Here is a 26858-nt window from a genome sequence, read left to right as displayed (position 1 = left end):
TGGACTTATTTTATGCAAATGTTAAAGTAAAACTGTGATTTTTCACTAAATTCAAGCAAAGTTACACCTTGTTTTTGGAGGGAACTGCACACTACAGCTACTCATTGCGAGGGCCTCAGCTCTTCCAACCTTTCACCAATTTGTTGACTGCCCAATGAAGAAAAAACAAAACTCTGGACTTATTTTATGCAAATGTTAAAGGTGCATACAGGGCCACTGTGACCCACGCAGACGAGGGGAGAACAATTAACAAAAATTCTTTTAATAATAGTTGTGATGCAGGATGGTAAAAGGGACTGGGGAAATGGGAAGCCAGGGAGCGTGAAAGTGAGGGAAGCAGGTGAGGCAGTTGGGAATGGTGGCTGCAGGGTGGAGAGGGAGAGCGTGTGGCTGGTGGTGGCCAAGAGCGAGGATTGTCCGTGGCGAGTGAGAACATGAGGCTGGTGGTGGCTGAGAGCGAGGTTTGTCCGTGGGGAAGAAGGCTGAGCGAGAATGAGTCCAAAGGCAAGGGCTGGGCGGTGAGGCACTGGAGCTCGGTGAGGAGAACCACTGGAGGAAACACAGAGACAACACGAGTAAGTACAAAATCCAGGAATCACAAAAAACATGAGATGCGATCAAAAAATTCTCAAAGAGACGGCTGATCTACCACTGGTAAGGTGGGAAACAATCTGGCGCCGAGAAGAGTGAAGCAGGCGTCTTTATACTGCAGGGAGAGGTGATTAGTGATTAATGATTAGACGCAGGTGAAGAAGTGTGCGGAGAGCTCCAGTACCCGCAGGCCACGCCCAGCCCCTGCAACACAGCAGAGAAACAGAAAAAAAACACCCAGCACCCAAAACACCAGACCACCAGCCCCACAAAGTACCAGGTACCACAGCCACAGCCCTATAATTAATTTTGGTAAAGAAATTGTCCCTCCAAAGACTCTCCTGTGCCACAAGCCATGGGTTACCAGGGATCTAAAGTTTCTCCTTAATAACAAAAAGAGGGCCTTTTTAGAGCTGGGGACAAGGAGGCCATCCAGAGTGTAGGTAGGGTCTGTTTAAGGGAAGCTAAGGAGAATTACGCAAAGAAATTTGAACACAACTACAACAAAATAACGTGAGTGAAGTGTGGAACGGCATGAAAACCATCACTGGCATTAAACAGACCAACAGCTGGGGAGTGGAGGGGGACTTGGTCAGGGCTGATGAATTCAACTTGTTTTTCAACAGGTTCGATATCCGCCCACCCACCCCCCCACCTTCTACACCATCCCTTCCAAAGTCCAGCAGTCACTCCATTGCCTTTACTGCCGACCAGGGGGGGAGAGAATTTAAAAGACTCCATGCTGGTAAAGCTGTTGGTCTTGATTGTGTTAGTCTGAGGGTCTTGAAGGCATGTTCCAGTCAGCTCCAGTATATCCTCCAACTCATTTTTAATATGAGTTTAAGCCTGCAGAAGTTCTCTGAGCTCTGGGAAACATCCTGCCTGGTTCCTTTTTGAAAAGAAAGGGAACTCCAGCACCCCAAATGTCTTCAGACCAGTGGCCTCACTTTTCACATCATGAAGACCCTGAATCGGCTGCTCCTGGGTGTTCTTAGGCCACTGGTTAGATCATTGTTAGATCTTATACAGTTTGCTTACAAACATAACATCAGGGTGGAAGATGCTGTCACCTACTTACTCCATCGAGCCTTCTCTAATCTGGACTGGCCAGGGGGCGCTGTGCTCACTGGCTCACTGAGGTGATCAAAAAGGCAGACTCAGTCCTCGGTGTACAGCTGGACTCACTGGTAGAAATGGCTGAGAGGAGATCGCTCAAGGGACTTGGAAATTGAGCAGCATCCATTGCACAGACAAGCACTTTCAGCGACAGTCTCATTACTATAAGTAAGACTTTTTAATTCCTCGCTCTTTGCACATAACTAGGCTAATTTGCACAGGAATGAAGCACTTATGATGCATTTTATACTCAGTCTTTTTTACGGTTGAGTTTTTCTACCATTGATTCTCTGCCCTCTGATTTTTATTTTTAAGTTTTAGTCCTTTAGTGTCTTCTAGGTTTTTTTTTTTTTTTACATTTTTCTATCTGTTTTTGTTTTTATCTGTTTTTATATGTTGTTTTTAGCTTGTTTTTATTATCTTGTATAATTCTTTATTACTGTGAGCTGCGCTTGGCGCTTTGATTTGCTTTTTGATTATTAAAGTTAATTTAATCTAAACTTATCTAATGTGCATTTGTTGACATCCTGCCATTGGTTGCCATGTGCTGTTGTTGCCTAAACATAACCACATGCAGTGCTGTCCCACCATGTGCTGGTGTTGACATCATGGTAGCGGCATCCTGGAGTGTAAACAACAGACGCAGGAGGATACCTAGAACATATTGTGAAGAAGCAAAGTCGCCCTTGGGTCTGGTAAGTTATAACAAATTGATCATGCCTGTAGGTGCAACTTTACCTGCTGTAATGTCGCACATTCACTCAGCGTACTCTTTCCATCTTCCTGGTCGGTAAGAGCTTATACCACTCTGTTTCTTTGTGCTTTGGTAATCACTCACAGTTTGATTGGCAATCAGTGGGCTGCCATGCACTGGGCACCCCCTGTGTGTGTGTTTTGTCCATTTTGTTTGCAGTTGATGATTGTGGTCTTCACCATTGTCACAAACAAACACTAGCACATATACGACACAAAAAAATCACATTTACTTTTTTATCAATCTTGGACATGCAGACAAAAACTATGCAAATCGAAAAGAAGACAGTCAAAAGCACAAATTTGTGTGCACTGTACAAACGTGCATTTGCTCCAGGAGACTCCCTTTACATAAACTCACACACATGCATGCACACACACTCACGCACACACACGCACACACACACACACACACACACTAACACAAAAGCCAGCCTGACCATGTTTCAAATGCATTTATATGACCAGAATCAAAATTGCTTAAGCTCCTTCAAATTTTCAAATAATGTTAATATAAGTGTGTGTGCATCACAGATAGGCAAAATGTGTATGTGTGTATTCCTGCCAGGCCTGTGTTAATATTTTAAATGCTTCCTGAGGAGTTGCCCGGAGCTGCATTAGACTCTGGATGGGCCATTGATTTGATGCAAAAAGCCTACCCATCTGAACTCTCTCTCTCTGTCTTTCTCTCTCTCTCACACACACACACACACACACACACACACACACCACCACCACCAATCCAGCCGCTCAAAGCTCTATATGGGCAAGGCTTCCTGTCTGGTGTCCTCAGGGTTATCTCCCCAATGCAATTAAGGTGCTTTAAAAGTGCATTTTCAGGAAGAAGAAGCATGGGGGGTAATGAGGGAGAGTGCTGGCTGGATAGCTCTGCTACTGAATGTGATGGAAAGCCTCTGCAAGAGCATGGCAAGACGCTGAGATGGATGGACACACCCCAGACACCCCCCCCACCACCACCACCACCACCACCACCACCCAAGAGAGTGTGTATGTGTTTGTAATATTAGAAGAGTGGGGGAGCTTATAGTGCAATAGTACTTAAAGGAAAATCGGTTTTACTTTGATTTTTTTTCTGCTACAGTAGTTGCACAAATTAAAGTTGTTTCTGTCATTCATCCAATAGGCTTTATTTGGATTTCTCCATTAGACATTATATCCCATATTTTGCAAGCTAAAGTTTGTCAATTTGTCTTTTCACTTCAGAGAAAAAGCGTCATTTTAGTGATTCTCGCCATTATCAATTTGTTGATAACAAAAGAAGACTGTGCAGTTGGTGCTCTTAGTGTGCAAAACAAACCACTGAAATTTCAGCCAAATGCAGCATAAACAAAAGGTTTTACTTTCTCAATTTACCAAGTGCAAATGTCCACTCTAACATAATAGCACTATGCAGTAGTGCCAGCAGGATTCTATTTTTACTAGTAAGCACTAGAAATGCCCAACCGCAACACAGAGTTTCACTGCACACATAAACACAGTCTACTCAGCAAGGGAGTGAGCGAACGATTCATGTTTTTTTGCACTAACATTACTGTAACACCACCTCCATAACACTTGTGATTAGCATCCTGCACGTATTTCATGTACCAGCGAGCAGACCCAGTTTTCACAAGCATTACTGCAGCTCTCATACATACTGGAAGTTTTAGGATCAGTCGTTAAGTTAAACCCCTTGAGATTATCCATCTCAAACATACAAACAGAAATAAATAACAAGAAACAAAACAAAGACTTTCAGGAACTAAAAAGACAAAACAAAACAAAAATCAACAATTAAACCAGCACACTACAAAAGTCAGCACAAAATCACTTGAGAGAAAAATAAATGCACAAAATCCCCTAATGGCCACGAAGAAGCCATGAACAAATGTTGGACCAGCAAATTATAATAGAGTAATATACATACATGCATGCATACCGACACACACATATACATTTACACACTCGGGGTGCAGATTGTAAAGTTGTGCACTCTAAAAGAAACAGCAACATTTCTCCACATTTAGCTCTAAAACATGATTAAAAAGAGGTGTGAATTTTTGAAAACCACTATTTAATCTTAATTAAAAAGTGGTTTAATTTAGATTTAATTTTTTTAATTTAGAGCAATATTTGTGAACTCTTGTCAGATTTATTCTTTTGGGAAAAAATATGTTCAAGATAATGTCACTGTTAAATAAAAATGTTTAAAATTAATTCTAAATGTTAAATGTTATATCTAAATGTTAGATATATAATCTAAATGCTATATGTGAAGGCAAAACATTAATATTATATCTAAATATTGTTAAATAAATATATATATTGTTAATATTGTATATGTTAAATCTAAATGTTAAATCTTAAACCTAAATATTATTTTAAATCTAAATGCTAAATATTAAATTAACACATTACCTCATGCAAATGCAAACCTGCCTTTATTTGCACCCACAACACTGCACCATATTGCACACATGTGAATTTGTATATAGCATAGGTATGTACATACATCATGTCTACATTTTCTTCTTTCTATTGCCCAATTATTTAATTCCATCTTTATATATACTATATATATGTGTGTATATACAAAGACAAAAGCTACCATATACACACACACATATACATATATATGTGTGTGTGTATATGGTAGCTTTTGTCTTTGTATTTATTTGCATCGTGGGCATGGAGAGAAACGCAGTTTCAATTCCTGAATTCCTCATCTTCCCACCATGCTGCCTTGTTACACTGGTTACCGAGAATGAGAAATAACATTGCAGTACTACAGGACCATCCATGTCTGTCGTGTTCACCGTGTCCGCACCTATTTATTTTGAAAGAACAACAGCCAATGGGGAAATAGCAACAACACATCATCAGCTACACCAACCCATGCTGCAGCTTTGTCACTCAATCACTCACTCATGGACAGAGTTTCCTATTTATAGGGCTGGCCTAGTGTGCTGAAGTCCAGCCAAAAAGTTGAAACATTGTGTAAAATGTAAATAAAAACAAATTGTAAAACCTTTTTATCCTATATTTAATGAATAAGTACAAAGATGAGATATTAAATGTTCAAACTGGAAAACTTTATTATTTTTTGTAAATGCTGTATACTCTCTCTCATTCTAAAATTTGATGCATTCACATGTTCCAGAAAAAGTTGGGACAGGAGCATGTTTACTACTGTGTGACCTTTATTTTCACAACACTCAGTAAGTGCTTGAAAACTGAAAACGTTAACTGTTGAAGTTTTGAAAGTGAAATTCTTTCCCATTCTTGTTTGCTATACAGCTTTAGTTGCTCAGCAGTCTGACTTCTCCAGTGTCATATTTTACACTTCAAAGTTCCCCACAAATGTTCAGTGGAAGTCAGTTCTGGACTGCAGCAGGTCAGTCCAGTGGCAGCATTCTTTTACTACAAAGCCAAGCTGTTGGAACACATACAGAATGTGTCTCATTGTCTCACTGGAATAAGCAGAGACATCCCTGAAAAAGACCTTGTCTGGATGGCAGCATATGTTGCTCCAAAACCTGTATCTACCTCTCAGCATTTGTGGTGCCTTCACAGATGTAATGTTACCCATGATGCAACCACCTCCACATACCATCATAAATGCTTCGAACTTTGAACTGGTAACAATCTGGATGGTCCTTTTCCTCTTTAGCCCAGAGGAAACGACGTCCACGATTTCCAACAATTTGAAATGTGGACTCGTCAGACCACAGCACATTTTTCCACTTTGTGTCAGTCCATCTCAGATGAGCTCGGGTCCAGAGAAGTCGGTGGTGTTTCTTGATGTTGTTGATATCTGGCTTTCACTTTGAATGGTACAGTTTGAACTTACATTTGTAGATGCAGCGATGAACTATGTTTACTGACAGTTGTTTTCCAAAGTGTTCCTGAGCCCATGAAGTGATATTGTTTACACAATCAAGTCAGTGTTTAATGCAGTGTTGTCTGAGAGGTTAAAGGTCACAGACAGGCAATGTTGGTTTTTAGCCCTGCCCCTTATGTGCAGAGATCTCTCTAGATTTTATAAATCTTTAGATGATATATTGAGTGTAGACGATAAAATCCCATAAATTCCTTGTAATTGGGCAGTTTGACACTCTCTTAAACTGTTGGACTTTTTTCATACAGTATTTCAGACAGAGTTGCTCATGAAAAACAAAGCCTTTTGAGGATGCCTCTTTATACCTATTTATGGTACCTTTATCTGTTACAAATTAACCTGTTTACCTATGAAATGTTCCAAACAGGTGTTTTTTGAGCATTCCAACATCCAACAACTTTTCCAGTCTTTTGTTGTTTCTGTCCCAATTTTTTTGTGTTGTGTTATGTTGCAAGCATTATATTCAGAAAAAGATTATGTCTTTAAAAACAATAAAGTTGATCAGTTTGAACATCAAATATCTTGACTTTGTACTCAATTAAATTGAAGAAAGGCCCAAAAAGATCTACAAGTCATTGCATTTAGTTTTCATTTATGTTACTATTGTTTTAAAATATATGATCAATTAAAACTGCACTTCATTTAAACTGTTGGTTTATCCAACATTTGCACTAATTTACAACATCTATCTTCCCCTCTCTTGCCAGAGTTATTTGATCTGTCAGATCAACATTTAGAAAGAGTAATCCATCTGAAGGCACTGTCCAGGACTTATTAGCCCAATTTTGAGAATATATACATAATTAAGGTCAATAAAATTAACTTTTGAATTACAAAGATGAGCCAAAAAAATTACAGCACTGCATCAGCACCAAGAAGCAGTTCTAGATTTAAATGCAGCCAGTAATTATGTTGGTGTTCGTCCAAGTGCCTTTTTGAAAGAGTATGCTCCCTGTCTGCATTAGAATCATAAGAAAATCAAACTACAGGTCAAGCACTTTACAGGAAATATCTAGCACATGACACTGTAATCAAGGTTTCTGAATTCAGTGACATTGGTTCTGTTTCACTATATGATTTAAAATCTAACTACATATAATTTATATCAAATAATAATAATGATAAATACAGCATACTTTATACTTGAAGTATTTTTACATGATATGAAAATACACTCCTTCTTCCTGCTTTAAGGACATGGAATCCTGTCTGTAAACAGCATCTGCTGAAGTTCAGTCTGTCATTTGTGGGACACAAATTATTTGTGTACACAATTATTTGTGGGACACAAATGACAGACCTTTTTTTCCAGAGTTCAGTGACCCGGCTTGTTTCTCCTCTTCGGCCCACTTTATCACACACATGCACAACTCTGTGGTTGAAATCCTCTGGCTGGTCAGCATATACATAGTGTCCGGCTCCACAGATTGTCTGCAGGGAGGATCAAGGATAGGATGATTAAAAACAGGAGGCAATATACCAAGAGGAAACTTTCACTGAAGAGAACTGGGTTTATGTGTTATTGCTTTAATAAAGCAAAGACAAAAAGACATTTTTAATCAAAAGCATTCCGTTATCACAAATCAGTACAATAATGTGGCTGCCAAGCAACATGACTTCAACATGTCTTAATCAATTACAACAATGGACATTTCTGTTAGTTTTATAAGCCTGTGTGTACACATAATTACCTTTCATTAACAATTAACACCCTAGTAAGAGTGCGTACGAGTTTTCATATACAATAGTTCAACTAAAACACAAAAAATTTGTGCTCCAGAAAAGGATAAGCACTCAATGAGGATCCTAGGGTCACTGATCAGCAATTATGACTTAAATATGAATGCCAGAGAGCAGTAATAGAAAAAGAAAGAGAAAATGAAATAGAAAAAACAAGGGAAAGAGGAAGCAGAGCCAGGGTGGAAGGTCTGAACGGACTCAAAACCACCCCTGCCGAAACCTGTGCTCCAGGAATATACACACTAAAGAAACTAGGGTCACCAATCAGCTATTATGGCTTAATATAAAGGTCAGAGAGCAGTGAAGAGTAACACATCTTTGGTGTCATCAGGTGGGAACCTCCTTTCATCAGTGTTTCACCTAGTTCCTGTTTCTGGTCCCACAACACCTCCAGGAGGCTAGGCAAGCGCTCTGGCGTCCCAAAGCCACTCCCCTAGTGCCAGCCATCAGCCCTGCCACCTTCAACAGACCCAGGCTCCGTTTATGCGAGCCTCAGGTAGTGGCAGTACCACCTGGCTATCACAGATACAAGGCTAAGCTAAACTACTACAAAGCTCTCACAGATGCAAGCTAAACTACTATAAAGCTATCACAGTTACAAGGCTAAGCTTCACTATAACATGGCTATCACAGATACAAGGCTAAGGCTAAGCTATGCTAGCCACGCTAGCTGGGCTAGTTATCACATGGCTATCACAGCCTACAGACAGATACCACAGGCTATCACAGATACAAAGCTAAGCTAAGCTAATACATGGCTATCCCCCAGGAGGCTAAACTGAGTTAACTAAGCTAGCTAGGCTGGCTATCACATGGCTATCACAGCCCAAACAGCAATACCACCTTCAACAGACCCAGGCTCTATTTATGCAGACTCCAGGTAGTGACTGTGCTGATGCTACCTTTCCTAGCACATGCATCATAATTGCCAATATGCTACAACTCACATGCAAGACTCAAGCTAAGGGAAATAAGGGTGAAGTGGATCAACCCACACGCTTACTTGGATGGCAGCATGGTCTCACACAGAGACTCAAACAGACCACTTCCACTCCTAAATACCCTCACACTTCCTGGATTTTCTCCTGAGAGGACTGATTGGTGGATCTCTCCACCTGATCTCAAGGAGTTGTCCGTTCAGTGGATCCCCCTGCTGGTCCCCATCTACCATTGTTTCTCCTAATCCAAATACACTGACTGGATTTAAGTGCCTCATCTGACACTTCCCTCACTGTCTTTCTCAAACTTTGTCCCCTTACTCCCAGTTCCCCCAGGAAAGAGATAGCCGATCCAGCTACAAATCCCCTACATCCCACTTCAACTGGGCGGAACCTAGCTTTCCATACTTTCTATTCAGCTTCTGCCTGTAAATCTGTGTACCTCAGTTTCTTCCTTTCATAGGCTTCTTCCACTGAAGCTTCCCAGGGGACTGTAAGCTCAATGAAATAAACAATCCGTTGACTCACCGACCACAGCACTATGTCAGGCCTCAAATTAGTAGAAATAGTAGACTATTTCCTGGGGAACAACAAGCATTCCTCCTAAATCTACCTGCATTTCCCAGTCACAAGCTCCCTCCAGGCGACCACACCCCTGCCTCCTCCCTAACTTACTGCCTCTGTTTCTCCCACTCAAGTACTAACTGGATATCTATACTCTCTTTTTTTTAAACTTCCTAAATTCACGTGTCGTCTTCTCCCCTCAATACCTGCAGCTAAGCTTCTCAACACCTGATTATGTCACCATGTATACCGGCCTTGTGATAAACTAATTTTGCAGCTTGACAAAATATGTCTTAAGGTTGCAGTACCTGAACACAATGGGCATGATGGGTTGCCATTTACCCAGAGCTTCAGGTTCTGGGGGGTTGGTAACACATCATATGTAGCCCCTATCAGAAAATCTAATGCAGCTCTCCTCCATATTCCACAGGTCCCTCCAGCTAAGCTTCCTCCTCTCTACGCTTTCCCAATTCAACCACTGACCTGGCTTAGCCTGAGCCACTGCCTTAGCCCCCCTTACAGTCTCCTCCTGCCTACGTACCTGTTCCACTACCAGTTTTCTTCTATCCTTGGGGCCTACTGTATTCCACACCGGTAAAACAAAAAAAAAAATTCTGCTATGATTTTTCTCATTTCTACTCTTTATACTTTTATATTAAGCTTTTTTTCCCTTTTAAATGAATGGGGAAATTTTTAGTCTACTGCTTCCGCATACTTTCAGCTAGAGACTCCATTTAACTGTTTAACAGGTCACAAGGCCTTCAACTCTTCTGGTATAATTCAGCTCTTTTGTATCTTTTACGATTTTTGAGTTTTGGCAATTTAAGTTTTATGCATATATAATATAATGGATTCAAATGGAGATGGAATGTTGGAGGTCAGAGCACGTGACATCACTAACGAGCACCTGCACTCTAGATATCTCTGTCTCTGCTCTTCTGTCTTCTGCTGCCCAAAGTTTAAGGTCTTCATATATAATTTGTACATCACAATGAAGGAAAACTTGTGGCGGTCGGAGAAAATTAGGTTTGAAAGCTGCCAACCCAACACAGCTGGCTCAGTGCACCTCCAAAGGAAGGGAGACCCAAAAAAGTCCCTATATACTTCAATAGAGTATATAGGGACGAGAAATTTCTGGAAATTTGCTGCCGCAAGCTTTTTCTTACGCAAGGATTTGGGATATGTAGCAGATATTTTTTCAGGCAAATTTGGTATTTCTGCGTTCGGTACAACCTCTTTTCGCTTTCAGTGTAATATTTTGACTATTTGGTGAAAGGTATGGCTGTAAAATGGAGGAGTTTGACAGGGACATTTCCATCAAATTCAGCTGCCTCCTTTGAGCTGACCTGAGGGGAGAGAGGGGAGAGGAGGGGTGCACCTGGGACATTAATTACCATGGCAACGGGCACTTACACACACACAGAGTGCCATCCTGGTATGCGTGACCTTTCCAATACAATGATGCCAGTTTGTGATGCCTGGTCTACTTGTCCACTAGTAATTAATGGTTAACTGATCCTTTATATTACCAGCATTGGCCCTTGTGGCCCCTCAGGTGGAGTGGGCCCTTATTTGGCCCTTGTGGCCAATTAAAGTTGCCAGTTAGTAATTAATGGTCCACTTGGGGGACCTCCAGAGGAGAGGCCACAAGTCAGCCATTGATTGGCCTTTGTGGCCCCTCAGGTGGATGGGGCCCTTAATTGGCCCTTGTGGCCTCTCAAGTGTCAGTTTCTCTGTCGGCCTCAAGTACTGGTCTTTGTAGTGATAGAAGTACTGCTACTTTCTCTACTTCCAGAACTGCAACTACTACTACTACGGCTTTCACTCATGCTACTAATACTACTAGTACTATTTCTCCTGTACTTTCTAGTCAACTGCTACCTCTGCCTACTTTAAGCTACAGAAACCATTTTATCATCAAAATATTATGCTCTTTGACGACATTTATGCCTCTCATTTTATTTTCTACATTTTATGCCTAAAATATATAACACTGATTCTTTTAATCTTTTCAGTTGACATCAACTACCGAATGCAGAAATACCAACTTGCCTGAAAAAATATCTGCTACAAATCCAAAATCCTTGTGTAAGAAAAAGCTTGAGGCAGCAATTTCTCATCTCAGTTTGTATTGGAGTAAATGGGGAATTTTTTGGGTCTTCCTTCCTTTGGAGGTGCACTGAGCCAGCTGTGTTGGGTTGTCAGCTTTCAAACCTACTTTTCTCCGACCGCCACAAGTTTTCCTACATTGTGATGTGCAAATTGTTTATGAAGACCTTATACTGTGGGCAGCAGAAGACTTTGTTTAAGATTTGCTTTTGAAAAAGCAGAGACAGAGATATCCAGAGTTCGGGAGCCCATAAGTGATGTCAAGTGCTCTTACCTCCAACATTCGTCTCCATTTGACATCATTATAAACGCAGAAATCGTCTGAAAAGAGCATAAAACTTAAATCGCCAAAATTCAAAAACGGTAAAAGATACAAAAGAGCTGAATCATACCAGAAGAGTTGAAGGCCTTGTGACCCGTTAAACAGTTAAATGGAGTCTCTAGCTGAAAGTATACGGAAGCAGTAGACTTTGAAAGTGGAGTGGGTTAAAGAGAATTTGAAAAATTTCCCCATTCATTTAAATGGGGAAAAAAAGTTAAAAAAAAAAAAGCTTAATATTTTAAAAAGTATAACGAGTACAAATGAGAAAAGTCATAGCAGTCGATTCCCGAAGAAGCTGAACAGTTTGATAGTTTAATGCATAAGCATCCACACTAATAAAGAAAAGAAGAACAATAATAAATACATGAATACACAGATTTACATGATATCAATTATATTTGAAAAAAATATAAAATGTTTTCCCTCTAAAAAAAAGCTTAAAGCAGAGGGGGTCTGACATGAAAAGTCACTTCCGTCTTTGTCGTCCAGAACACCATCAACTTACTATGATCTCCACATGAGAGTGTGGCCTCATCTCTTTGACAGCGCTGCCTGAGTTGCTGTCTATGCTGGAGCGGGATCCGTAGATGATGGTGATTGGGATCTCAGACTGTAGCTGGTCCATTCTTTGCAGCATCGGTCTTGTAGCCCAGCCGTAGGGAATGGTCATATTCTTAAAGGCGGTTTCCCCACTGTGACAAGACAGAGAAAAAACTAGGCTAATTCAGATGTTGCTCATAAAGCATACCTTAAACATTAACTCATGAGCGTAACAAAGCTGATGACTACATCGCTTTCAAGTCGTAATGTGGCTCCACAAGGAGACACACATGGGAGTTTGTACATTCAGGTGGTAGATGTACTCTGACACGGTGTTGTCACTGAACATGGAGGAGAATTTCCTCTTGAAGTCCGGTCTCACAGTCTGGACTAGAGTGGGCCCTGCAGGGGCCACAGAGGGGACACTCAAGTGCCAAAACCAAGCATGTAGCCATTTGGAGACAAGGCTACTTTGTTACATTTGACATGATTATAAACAACAGGAGAGATTGGGGGGCACAAAAACAGCTACGCTTTCACTGGGTTTCATACCATCCATCCATTTCTTCCGCTTATCCGGGGTCGGGTCGCGGGGGCAGCAGCCTAAGCAGGGAAACCCAGACTTCCCTCTCCCCGGCCACTTCATCCAGCTCTTCCCGGGGGACCCCGAGGCGTTCCCAGGCCAGCTGAGAGACGTAGTCTCTCCAGCGTGTCCTGGGTCTTCCCCGGGGCCTCCTACCGGTGGGACGTGCCCTGAACACCTCACCAGGGAGGCGTCCTGGAGGCATCCTAATTAGATGCCCGAGCCACCTCATCTGGCTCTTCTCAATGCGGAGGAGCAGCGGCTCTACTCCGAGCTCCTCCCGGATGACCGAGCTTCTCACCCTATCTCTAAGGGAGAGCCCAGCCACCCTACGGAGGAAACTCATTTCGGCCGCTTGTACCCGCGATCTAGTTCTTTCGGTCACTACCCAAAGCTCGTGACCATAGGTGAGGGTAGGAACGAAGATCGACTGGTAAATCGAGAGCTTTGCCTTTCGGCTCAGCTCCCTCTTCACCAAGACAGACCGGTGCAGAGTCCGCATTACTGCAGACGCCGCACCGATCCGCCTGTCGATCTCCCGTTCCATCCTTCCCTCACTCGTGAACAAGACCCCGAGGTACTTAAACTCCTCCACTTGGGGCAGGACTTCATCCCCGATCCGGAGGGGGCACGCCACCCTTTTCCGGCTGAGAACCATGGTCTCGGATTTGGAGGTGCTGATTTTCATTCCAGCCGCTTCACACTCGGCTGCGAACCGATCCAGTGAGAGCTGAAGGTCGCGGCCCGATGAAGCCAACAGGACCACATCATCTGCAAAGAGCAGAGACCTAATCCTGAGGTCACCAAACCGGACCCCCTCAACACCCTGGCTGCGCCTAGAAATTCTGTCCATAAAAGTTATGAACAGAATCGGTGACAAAGGGCAGCCCTGGCGGAGTCCAACCCTCACCGGAAACGAGTTCGACTTACTGCCGGCAATGCGGACCAAGCTCCGGCACCGGTCATACAGGGAACGGACAGCCCGTATCAGGGAGTCCGAAACCCCATATTCCCGGAGAACCCCCCACAGGACTCCCCGAGGGACACGGTCGAATGCCTTCTCCAAGTCCACAAAGCACATGTGGACTGGTTGGGCAAACTCCCAAGCACCCTCAAGGATCCTGCCAAGGGTCCAGAGCTGGTCCACAGTTCCACGACCGGGGCGAAAACCGTATTGCTCCTCCTGAATCCGGGGTTCGACTATCCGGCGGACCCTCCTCTCTAGTACCCCCGAATAGACCTTACCAGGGAGGCTGAGGAGTGTGATCCCCCTGTAGTTGGAACACACCCTCCGGTCCCCCTTCTTGAAAAGAGGGACCACCACCCCAGTCTGCCAGTCCAAGGGCACTGCCCCCGATGTCCACGCAATGTTGCAGAGTCGTGTCAGCCACGACAGCCCCACAACATCCAGGGCCTTGAGGAACTCTGGGCGGACCTCGTCCACCCCCGGGGCCCTGCCACCGAGGAGCTTTTTGACCACCTCGGTAACCTCAGCCCCAGAGATAGAGGAGCCCACCCCCGGGTCCCCAGGCCCTGCTTCCCCAACGGAAGGCGTGTCGGTGGGATTGAGGAGGTCTTCGAAGTATTCCTTCCACCGATCCACAACGTCCCGAGTCGAGGTCAGCAGTGCCCCGTCGCCACCATACACAGTGTTGACGGAGCACTGCTTCCCCCTCCTGAGACGCCGGATGGTGGTCCAGAACCTCTTCGAAGCCGTCCGGAAGTCGTTTTCCATGGCCTCGCCGAACTCCTCCCATGCCCGGGTTTTCGCCTCGGCGACCGCCACCGCCGCATTCCGCTTGGCCTGTCGGTACCTGTCTGCTGCCTCCGGAGTCCCACAGGCCAAGAAGGCCCGATAGGACTCCTTCTTCAGCTTGACGGCACCCCTTACCGCCGGTGTCCACCAGCGGGTTCGGGTGTTGCCGCCCCGACAGGCACCAACCACCTTACGGCCACAGCACCGGTCGGCCGCCTCAGCAATGGAGGCACGGAACACGGCCCACTCGGACTCAATGTCCCCAGCCTCCCCCGGGACATGGTCGAAGCTCTTCCGGAGGTGGGAGTTGAAGCTCCTTCTGACGGGAGACTCTGCCAGACGTTCCCAGCAGACCCTCACTATGCGTTTGGGTCTGCCAGGTCTGACCGGCGTCCTCCCCCACCATCGGAGCCAACTCACCACCAGATGGTGATCGGTTGACAGCTCCGCCCCTCTCTTCACCCGAGTGTCCAAGACATACGGCCGCAAGTCCAACGATACGACTACAAAGTCGATCATTGAACTGCGGCCTAGGGTGTCCTGATGCCAAGTGCGCATATGGACACCCTTATGCTCGAACATGGTGTTCGTTATGGACAATCTGTGGCGAGCACAGAAGTCCAAAAACAAAACACCACTCAGGTTCAGATCGGGGGGGCCATTCCTCCCGATCACGCCCCTCCAGGTCTCACTGTCGTTGCCAACGTGAGCGTTGAAGTCCCCCAGCAGAACGAGGGAGTCCCCAGAAGGAGCACTCTCCAGCACCCCCTCTAAGGACTCCAAAAAGGGTGGATACTCTGAACTGCTGTTTGGACCATAGGCACAAACAACAGTCAGGATCCGTCCCCCAACCCAAAGGCAGAGGGAGGCTACCCTCTCATTCACCGGCGTAAACTCCAACGTACAGGCACCGAGCCGGGGGGCAATAAGTATTGCCACCCCTGCCCGGCGCCTCTCACCAGTGGCAACTCCAGAGTGGAAGAGAGTCCATCCCCTCTCTAGAAGACTGGTTCCGGAGCCCAAGCCATGCGTCGAGGTGAGGCCGACTATATCTAGTCGGAACTTCTCAACCTCGCGCACCAGCTCAGGCTCCTTCCCCATACCAAACATTACAAAATAAGCTGTAGGTGCCATCATGTCTTTAAAAAAGTCAATGATGACTATGACTTTTTTTCATTATTAGCCTACTTTTCTGTACATTAAAAAATACATGTAGATGCTCTTAGCTAAAACAGCATTAGCAAAACATTTTAACATTGCCCTCTTATGTTTTCACAGTGCCTTTCATATTTGTCATTAATTTTCTCTATACAGTTGCTCAACTATCTTTTAATTCCTCTCATTGTTATACTTCTTGTTTAATTATACCTTTCATTAATCAGTTTTCCTATGTTTGATTCTAATCTATTTGCTCTACTCTGACTTGTCTCGCATCCATTTCCCTCCTGTTGTGCTGCAGCCACTGCTGGAATCATTCGGGTTTATCTAATCTCTCTGAAACAGGTTAGGAGTCTTCAGTGTTACCTAGTGGTCCAACCAGTCTCAGGCCAGCCAGAGGGTTGAAGGGACTGAACATGGCCCCCAGGGCTTTGAGCCATACTGGGATGGGACAGTCTGCTTCTGCTGTGTCTGGGCGCTCAGGGAAACCCCAGGGCTCCACCAGCACTATGTGCTGTACTCTGTAGGCCAGAGACAGACAAGTTCAATATACATTCAACTGCTATTTGGGTTATTTCATGTTTTAAGTTGAAGGGATCATTCAGTCCCATGAACATATCTTAACATGAAATTTGGGACATGTTGGGACATGTTGGGACATGTTCACTTATTTGCTTTCATGCTGCGAGCTGAATGAGAGGATAGGTAGTCTAATGGTAGTATCAGTCCCCTCACTGAACTCCCAAAACGTCCAACTTTAAACACTAGAATCAAGGTAGTTTTATTTGGTTTGAATTTCCTACAAAATGGTTACATGTAAAATATCTCTTGCATCACAATTTAAGGAAAAATAAAGCTGTTTTTGTTTTGTGATTTTTTACTACCTGGGTCTTGTTTGCATCATTTATTAAATTATGACATTTCACCAACTCTGTGACTGTCAGCACCAATACAACAACAGTGTCCATTATGAGGAGCAGCATGAGATGATCATTAACAGATGATTTATGTGCCGTGTCAATTTAGAAAATAAACACACTAGAATGACTAGTTAGAGGCACTGTTGTGCAGTGAAACTACTGTCACAGCTACATTCGGTGCAGTAGGTAGTTTGTTGCACTGCAAGATTTAACCAAGGCATTTTTCTTTTTAATATATATGAGGAGTTTACTTTATTTTTTACATCTAAGTAAGTGGTTTGGATTTTACAGTTAAACTGGGAAGTTGTTTCTAACCTGTCTGATGTGATGGACCTTGCACAGGTGCAGTGCTAACCAATGGGCATGATACCCAAAACTAAAAAAACAAACCAAAACAAACCAATTACTGTATCTTTGAAATTGATGTCACATGTAGATTCTTAAACTGCTCTATTATAACAGCATTGCATGAAAAAATGGGGTTGCTCAAATAATAAATCCAAAGAAAATGATCACTGACTCTGCAGTTCACCTCAGCTCTGCAGACATTTTAAGCCTATTTTAGCTAATTGTTTTGGTCCTGGCCCTTAAACAACTCTGCTGTCTTTAAAACACAGAAAAGAAAAGGTAAAAAAAAAACTGCTACAGGGCCAGTACAATGGCCAAAAGACAAAGGTAGCTACTAACATTGCCTCAAGTAAATGCTGATGTGTCCAATGTTTTGTAAACATGTTACAACAATGACTTCATAAGGTGATTGGTCAGTCTGGAGTATTAAGCTTGTGTTATAGATTCCAAGTGTGATCCCCATCAATGGATTCTGCAGGAACATAAATTGTGACGAGTGAATGCAGTGAGTTTCATTTTCAGTGGCTCCTAAAAAAAAAATATTGGAAAAAAAATATTTCTTCCATATTCTTACAATTACAGATACATTACACATACTGCAGTGTCTATCTCAGATCACAGCTTCACTCTCTTTGACCACTGATGATCTGTCCTTACATACATTCGTCAGGCTTTTCTCCTAGCATTGCACTATAGTTCAGCACACAAATGACCCTGCATAGACACCCTTTAGGGTACTAAGGGAAAACACGAGGAGCTGAGTCCATATTCTGAACACATTTAAAATTATCAAACACAACAAACTGGTGATGTAACAGAACTGACACTCAGCCTTTGCTCTTTCTTCTGGCCAGAGTTTGCTTAGGATCACAATAACCCTTAAGCTTCATAAACCTAAACTGAACGAGCTTCAACTGTAGTTGTCCCTCAGTAAAGAATCCATACTAAACATTGTGCAATATATTCACAGTATGACCACCACCATGAAAAAGCAAAGTGCAGAGATGGCACCTTTGAGTACATGACGCAGGTGACATATTGCTTATTCTTAATTTGATACAACAAGCTGTGACCATAAAAAACATACTACACTGCAATGGGTTTTTTTCATGCTGTTTCATAGAGACCAAGCATCCACATCTTTAGTTTGATCTCCAGATGAAATGTTTTGGATTCATTAGTTAAACAAATATTTTGTTAAAACCCATTTGATTACTGAGTTGTTTCTTGCCCTGTCTGACTTTGCTGTAGTGATGTCACCATGCTCAGATCGAAGCAGTTACGTAGGCAAATACAGATACTGTGTGTACAGCATTTTAACGCAAAGCTCAGCATATATCAATGTGGATATGAATGGAGGCCACGATCACATCTCATGTCACATAGACAAGTCAGTGTGAATTAACTGTCCAGCAGTAAATCTAGCCGAGTTGGAGAATTGTTATTAGACCATATTCTGACTGACATTTAAGCATGTGCAGCTACATGTCAATTACTTAAAATGTATAACCTGGCCTATAAGAAAATATTATATTTTGTAGCGGCGTTCATCGCCACATGCTCTCTACCACAGCACACATTGTCCTGGCCCTGTGGAGCTGACTGTACGCTGAACAGGCTGAACATCACTGCTGCCCAGTTTTAACTTAGAATTCCTTTTTTTACAGCTGACAAGCCAGTGCATGTTTAAATATTCATCATTAAACCATAATTTGACAAAAATGTATATACCTTGCAATACTGTAATTGTTTAAAAATTTTATCGCCTAAGCTGAGTATCTTTGTCCAACTCTGTGTCTCCTCTGCCACCTCTTCTGCCCAAAACTGAAGCAGACCTGAAACACTTGGCCATACGCTCGTGGTCTTGGACAATTATAAGCTTTAATGTCAATATTATAACAATATAAAGACTGTACAATATATAGGCCGATATTATTGATAATTGTAGGCTATGGGTAGGTACATATCATGGATGTATTTATTAAATCTGCCAACCTTCAGTTTGATTGTCCACTGCAACACAGTTGACTGCAGCAGTGTTTTCTTTCCATACTGTGTTTTTCCGACTTCCTTTGACACCTTTCTTTTCAAAAATTGAATTAATTGGTTAAGTTGGACCTGCAGGACATCAGCATTTCCATCTCAGCTCAGTGGAGTTTCTCCTCTTGGCTGTATTACACCTCTATGTGTCATAAACTCTAAGGGTGAGCCCTCTAAACAGAGAATATATTGTGGCGGGATATTTAAATGACAATTGTTTTCAGGTGTCACAACACCACCCCTTCATTCCTACGCTGTGATCTGCTAGATAAAAACGTTCTGTGAATCACATATGAACCCTATTATTTGATGATTTCTGCGCGTTGATCTGTGCTGGTTTGTACGCAAGATCAGGACACTGCTGTTATCACAGGCTGCCAGCACCTTCAGGCACACTGCTACAACTGTGTCTCGTACACACGCTGGCATGTCTCACTACAGTCATGTTAACACAAAAGGGCAGAATAACTATTTAATTCAGAGTCATTCTCCTCCTTCTAAAATAAAAGGTGCACTTCCTTACTTATTATGGGACGTACAACTGCATCACATGGCCTTCTTCTTTCACAGCACTGACATATCTTCACCTTTTAAATTGATGAAGTTCAACATTATCATTCATCAGGAGTTGTTGGAACCACTGGACTCCAGAGATGATTAAAGCATGTCCTGTAAGTTTAGCCCACTCAAAATGGCAGCTGTGGTCCCCTTTTATCTTCAGACAAAGGACAGCCAAATTAAGTCATTTTCCTAAGGTCCTTCATGTTTCTGACCTCAGTGTGAAGACCTGCCCACACACCCAGTTTTCAACCAACATTGCTCACTGTGGCATGTGACCCTTTGATGTCAACAGGCCCACAAAACTCAGCCTAGCTCTCCTCATGTGGCCTGTCCTCAGCAGACCCAAAAACTCTTCTTAATTGTTGGAGAGACCAGACAAGTTGGTCCTGGCAGACACAAAGTCTTCAAGCTAACTTTCAAAGCTAAGAAGATCATAGACGAGTGAGCAGTTTCCTCTGACGCACCCCTGGAATACAGCACTGCAAAGACTGCATTATAAACAATAATTGTCACCAACTCTCTCCAGCTTTGCTCACACACTCCGTCTGAGGCCATACACCAACTACCAGTCTTGCCAGGCAGGTCCCTCTGCACCACATGACGGAGGCATCTATGAACACTGTGACATAGGAGGTCCAGCAGTGTTCCATTCGACTTGTGGAGACTCACAGATTCTAAAGGTTGTTCTGTACTGGGGGAGAATGGTAGCCAAGTGTCACTAGTGCTACTGTCTATGTTCTGACAGAGTGGCCCGCACCTTGCGTGTGATGAACATAACACATTAGTTGTGAGATCAACTGCTCTGTGTGGAATAGCCCATTCGTTTGATTTGGCCATGACATTGAGGTCATTGAGATAAAAGCAGACCCTAATGTCATGGACATACACTGATGTTGGACTCCCAGGCTAACACCCTGGAGGGCAAAATGCAAGAAATTACTCAACATGAAGTCAATGGTGGTGAACCACTAGTCTAGCTGAAACAATTCTTGTAACCGCATGATGGTTAGCATACCAAACATCTTGTGGCAGTGCAACACTGTGGAATCCAAAGTGACCCTGGCTTTTAACCCACCTTCTTGGGAATTAGAAAGTACGCAGATTAAAACCCTTTCTGTCGTGAGTGGAGACGTTGGACATGGACTGTGTCTGTAATACGTCCTGGAACTCTGCAAAGGGGTAATCTGTCTCCTGCTGGGAGGATAGATTCACCTCTTTGATGCCTATGAACAGGGGAGGAATGCAGCAGAACTGGAGAGAACAGCTCAGTCTCAGTGTCTTGTCCATCCATTCCATTCACACAGTTGCTTTGCTACTCCGCATAAAACTGTGTCAGGGGACAAGCAAAAAGCTGCCAGAAAGCAACTAAAAATGCTGCAAAATCCCATCTCTGTTACAACATTGCTGTCATCTATGTTAACACTAATGTTTCCTTGTGTTTTCTCTTCCCTGTGTTACTGTCAGCATGTTTCCTTCTGTCTAGTTTTGTCTGTGCTGGAGTGGGCGTGGTCCCCCTTCCTGGTCTCTGTGGTTCCCAGCTCTGCTCATCACACTCACCTTTCTGCCATCTGCTCATCAAGCAAACCTGCTTCTTATCAGCTCATCAACTTGCAGTATTTCTACCCCAGCTGTCCAACCACTTACCACCAGGTCATTGTTCAACCTTCTATGGTAGATAAACCTCATGGCCGACTCAGTTTAACTGTAGTAATATGTTTATGTAACCTGTGCTTCCTGTGTTCCAGGATCATCACCCACCTACTCACCTCGCTTCCTTCACTGTCTGCCCACGCCAGCTTCACCTCAGCCTCCTCCACTCCTTCCCATGGACCCCGACCCCAGCCCCCTACCAGCATTTTCATCATTCTTTGAGGCAAAATAAACCTTCTTTTCTTTATACCATCTGTGTCCTGCCCTTGCAGTAAATGCTGCCTTATAGACACATATTCAGGTAGGCACGTCCTTATTTGATAAGTTTATGAATATTTCAGTGGGCAAATGCATGCTTGTAGGAGAGCAATACCCATAGAGTACAGTAAAGGGCAAAGTCTCTGTGAGGTACACCTATTTGATATTCGATTCACTCTTCAAGTCAGTCAGCTTTCCCAGCGTAAGGATTCTTCTGCCTTTCTGTTTCAGAAAATTTTACACTGAAAAAAAGACTCAGTCTGACATTTTTTTGGCCTTTCTGTGATAACTATCACAGTATTTATTCTGTCTCCATCACTAACCCCTGCATCTACCAATTCATTAAATGAACAGCAATGCCTCAAAAACACCTACAAATACTCCCACCTATAAGATTCATGTCATAAAACAGCTGAGCTCAAGCTCATACTTTCACCTTTCAGTGTCAGTTCAAAAGTCTAATTTGCTTTGCCATTGGTATTAAAGTTATCATAGCTCAGATCAACAAGATCTGCTTAAAATATTATAAGACCACTTTTTAATGAAACATAGCACAACTCAACAGATAACCAATGATAAAAGAAATCCCATAGTCTGCACCCACCTGCAAGGGTATTTAATAGAGTAAGACACAGTCAGGTAACCTCCCAGGTTGTGTCCCAGCAGGATCATCAACTCTAGACCCACTTTAGCCCTCCATTGCTCTATAGACTCCACAAACTGGTCCTCTGCCTCCTGGGGGTTTGTGGAGAACAGAGGCCTGCTGCTCTATCCAAAGCCCAGCAGGTCCATGGCAAAGACAGGCCGACGCTGTGAGAGAGCGTCCAGGTTCTGAGCCCAAAGACCCACACCACCTCCAAACCCATGAAGCAGAACTATGGGAACTTTGTCTTTGACATGGTCCCGGCTGAAGGACAGCGTCCACAGCAGGTTACCGTTGGAGATAGGGACATACTGTTTTGAGAAAGTGTTCTCTACACCTGAAAAGACAGAGATGAGCAAGGAAAGAGAAGAACATAGAGCTAAAAAGAATTGTCAAGAAATTGTGATTATTTCTTTTAGCTGAAAGGGATAAGGGGAAATATATTGTTTTACAACCTCTCTCTTATGTGATTTGTGTCTTTCCTTGTTGGTAGATTTGATTAATTGTTTTTTGAGGTGGCATCTTGTTTGATTACGATAAATGAAATATGTCTTTCATAAAAATCTAAATGGCCTTGCAGCGGACCCTATTGACCAATTTCAAAATAAAGACTGGAGAATACTACACTGTGTAAATGAAAGTTTTCTTGGTTTTTGTGAATTGTTTTCACTGTTTTGTTGCCATATTTAATATCTATGAGTATTGTGTACCTAAATAATGCCATCTGCTGGAATTTGTAAACACCTACACTCTTTCCAGGCCACAGCCCCCAGATACATGCTTAAGTTTCCTATTGCTGTTTAACCAGTATAAAGGACCTTTTGTTTTTCTGACATCTGTTTGACTCCCTAACAAAGGCTTGTATGCCAGAATGCGTAGTTTGTGAGTGTTTTAAAGGTTCATTATGACCATGCCGTAGAAAGAAGGCATTTTAACATTTCAAGAGAGTGCCTTGGAGTTTTCTTTTGGATTGTTCGAGGACTGGAGAATGTTACCGATCAAGAAAGTAGGGTTACATATGTAACAATTCAGTAGGTGTATTTAAAATTAAGTTTTATCATACAATCATTGCTCTTTCCCTGAGTAAAGGTCCTGACAGTCCTACTGTATGTTGAAACTAAAAGTTTGAGACGCTGATCCTTACATCGCAGCATCATGTCCTCTGCGGTCTGTAGCTGGATCTGAGAGGTGGGACACCATGACGGCAGCCAGGTGGGGATCCGGCACCGCCTGCACAGAATAACTTAACTTTAAACACACAGTGTCACTGCGACGTGGCACTATTCTTAAAGGATTCAGACAGAAAGAGAGAAAAAAACATTATAGTTTACAAGTTCAAGTACAAGCATATTAAACTGAGCATGTGGCTGCATGAGACTGTATGTTACTGCTTAATGTGTTTAAGAGCATCACATTTGATGACTTTTGCTGCCTAGTGTGGGTTCAACCGTATTAGTAGATGGTACTTCAATAGGCAGGCTCTGTAGAAGCAGTGTGGTTTAGGGATAGATCATTAGAGAGCAAAGCTGTAAAAAAAAAACACTGATGACCAAAATCATCTTTTGACTTCTAGAATTTTATCTCTATTTCACAAAGGGAATAAAAAAAAGTGAGCTAAAATTATTTTCAACAGAATGCTCTCTTTATGTGGTAGTTTATCAGGCTACAGACTGGTGAAACCCCTGTGTGACAATTGGCCTCATTCACTCACATGCGTAGAAATGTTGTTAATCAGCACATGCAAAATTATGGTCATTTTCATGACGTGTGCACAGGCTAATTTTCTTCTTACCACCTTGCGTATCTTAGTGAATTAGAGTCATTCTAAATTGACAGGCATGTTCCTGCAGTCTGCAATCAGCACACTGGCATCTCTCATTTCTCTATATGAGAAAATACATTTGCTGAGAGGTGTTTAATGGTGTGAAAGTAGTGAAGTTGTTTCTGGTGTTTGCTCATTGCTGGAAAGGGTGCTAGTCTCTGAGTCACTGTTGTTGTTTGCAAACTTGAGAACTGAGAGTTCTTTTTTGTTTAGTTTTTAATGAATATTTGTACTCAAACTTTTACAAATATGCTGGCATATATAACTAAAACACTTACTATGTTGTAATTGTGTGATCTTAAAATTAATAATAAAATAGTTTTCAGTGTTTTTTCATAACATCAAGAATTTTACTATCGCAAAAAAATTCTCTGAAATATTGAGCTATTACTTAGGGCCATATTCTCTACCCCTAGCATAGTGTATGCATAGTCTATGCCATAGGTACAGTATCCATTCAACGCAGATATATAGATTCCATTTGAGCCCCGCTCTCAAGCCCTGCCTATGCCAATACTTTGTTCATGTTCTAGAGGCATATTTTGAATTTCCAGGGGAGAGGTACTTCGGTCAAGACCCGCGGGGTTCACTTCTTTAAGGGCTCCAGCACAGACCTGCAGGCTCTGCTTCAGTGTGTGAGAGTTGGAGACTGGACTGACCTTAATGTGGAGTCCACAAAGCACCACACAGAGCTGAGCAGACTGTGAGCACCAACCACAGACAGAATCTTCTGAACAACCCTGAAGCCAGAACAAAATGGATCAACAAACAAAGATTAGTGACTGATGAGAGAGTGGTTCTATCTCCCACAGGCTCTGCTATTTACTGAGATCTGTATAAACATAGCAAGTCATCAGGATGTGCCTCCTGGAATACGTGTGGACCAACAGTGTATGAGGCAGCACACACTGCAGTCTGCAATCCTTTTTCTCTTTAGCAATGGTGATTAGCCATCACCTCTTCAGTGCCTCGCTGCAGACCATGCACAAAGCACTGTCTAGATATGGTGGGATTACTTCAGATGCTTCAATCTGATGCTGCAATGACAGTGAGTCAGCGCGTAAGGTCCAGACCCCTGCTCCAACAGCCTACACTCTGCTGCTGGCTGCAGTCAACCCTGCTGAAACAGGGCTTAATTTGAAGAGGACCACAACATCTCTTCAGTGGTGCAGTTGCATCCTGCAGGAGCCCTGTGCTAACATCTCTTTGCTCAGGGTGCAAAGTTGCACAGATAAATTTAGTGGAAGTAGCCTCCAGGCCTGAAAAGTGAATCCAATGCACAAGTGCCTTTAACCTGCATTCTTTCAAATACATACATACAATACAACAGCAGGGGGCAACTCTACTGGTTGCTTATAAGAAAATGACAATGCTTCTCTTTTGATTTATTACCTCAGTAGATATTTTCCTGAGGAATTTAGGGACACAATCACTAGTTTTAAGCCTTCTTCAATATAATGTGGTGTTCAGTTTGTACATTATGGCCCTGTTTTGAGTAAAATACTGGATAAAACAGGGGCATGGTTTGGGAATGGCTACCTTTTGACTGACAAGTCATGACCACCGGCCTGTCAGTCAGGCGCAGCAGTGTGTATCCCAGGCATTATCCCTGAACTTAATTTTTTTTCTGTTTTCCTTCTTAAATGATTTACTTTTTGTCAGTGTTTTTAGTAAGTTAGTCTCTTTTTGGCCTCATCTTAAATTGCATGCTGCTGCCTTGCAATTATAATATATAGCCTATGTTACATTCTTCATACCAAAGATACTCAACTTGCTTTGCTTGTGGTCCACTTTTGGAAAGTGACAGAAGTCCTGGGGCCAGTCGCAGCAGCTGCATATATGTTTCAAGGATTTTAGGGAATTTCTCAGAATTTTGGACATTATGTATTCTAAAGTAAAAAAAACCCCAAACAATTCCTAATGTGAATCACTCTATTTTTATTGTGAACTAGAAAATAGTTGGGGGGGCAGCATTGTATCGGAGCCAGTTTTGGCCCATAAGCCGTAAGTTTAATATCAAAGCTTTACAGTCTATATAGTTGTGATTAGGTAATGTTAGTAAGGGTTTAATGACTTAATACTGAGTCCATACAAGATAACAGTAGTCTTCAGCTGAAGCAGACATTCATACACACTCGTCTTCCAGGACAAGAGGCAAAACTACTGTGTTCTTCACGGGACAAGCAAACCCTGTTTTATCATATGCTCTGGCTCTGGACACCAGGTTACTACTGGTGTGTGTGTGTGTGTGTGTATGTGTGAGTATATCTGGACTCCAGAGTTCAAGCCTGACTCTTGACAGCGACTGTCTCTTTACAGGTGTCTGACAGTAACGGGTAGGTATTCTCCGGAGGTGCACAAACAGACAGACACAATGAACACCGTTTGTAGTCCGGTACAGAATTACAAACAAGGCCGTGTGTTCGTTTTCAACGCGTGTCAGCTGTCACCGCCTGCTCTGCCATCGGTTATCCACTTCATCACGTGACAGAGGAACTCTGACGGACAGGGTGCATTCGAATAGACTCACTTCGAGTGCCGGGGCGTA

At 42.9% G+C, this 26858-nt stretch overlaps 1 protein-coding gene across 1 annotated transcript; it reads right to left on the bottom strand.

The window, feature by feature from the left end:
• Window positions 1-261: 261 nt before the first annotated feature.
• abhd5a (abhydrolase domain containing 5a) lies at window positions 262-26775 on the bottom strand. Its single transcript, XM_042489466.1, is given in 11 exon segments — window positions 262-549; window positions 776-795; window positions 1670-1725; window positions 7659-7789; window positions 12537-12723; window positions 12862-12973; window positions 16435-16589; window positions 22450-22825; window positions 23633-23718; window positions 24970-25050; window positions 26747-26775. Coding segments are annotated over 11 exon segments (1521 nt in total).
• Window positions 26776-26858: the final 83 nt, after the last annotated feature.

Source organism: Plectropomus leopardus, chromosome 7 (assembly GCF_008729295.1).
Source record: "Plectropomus leopardus isolate mb chromosome 7, YSFRI_Pleo_2.0, whole genome shotgun sequence".
Lineage (NCBI taxonomy): Eukaryota > Metazoa > Chordata > Actinopteri > Perciformes > Serranidae > Plectropomus > Plectropomus leopardus.
The sequence above is the reverse complement of the archived record's forward strand: the minus strand, read 5'-3'. Positions and strand labels throughout refer to the sequence as shown.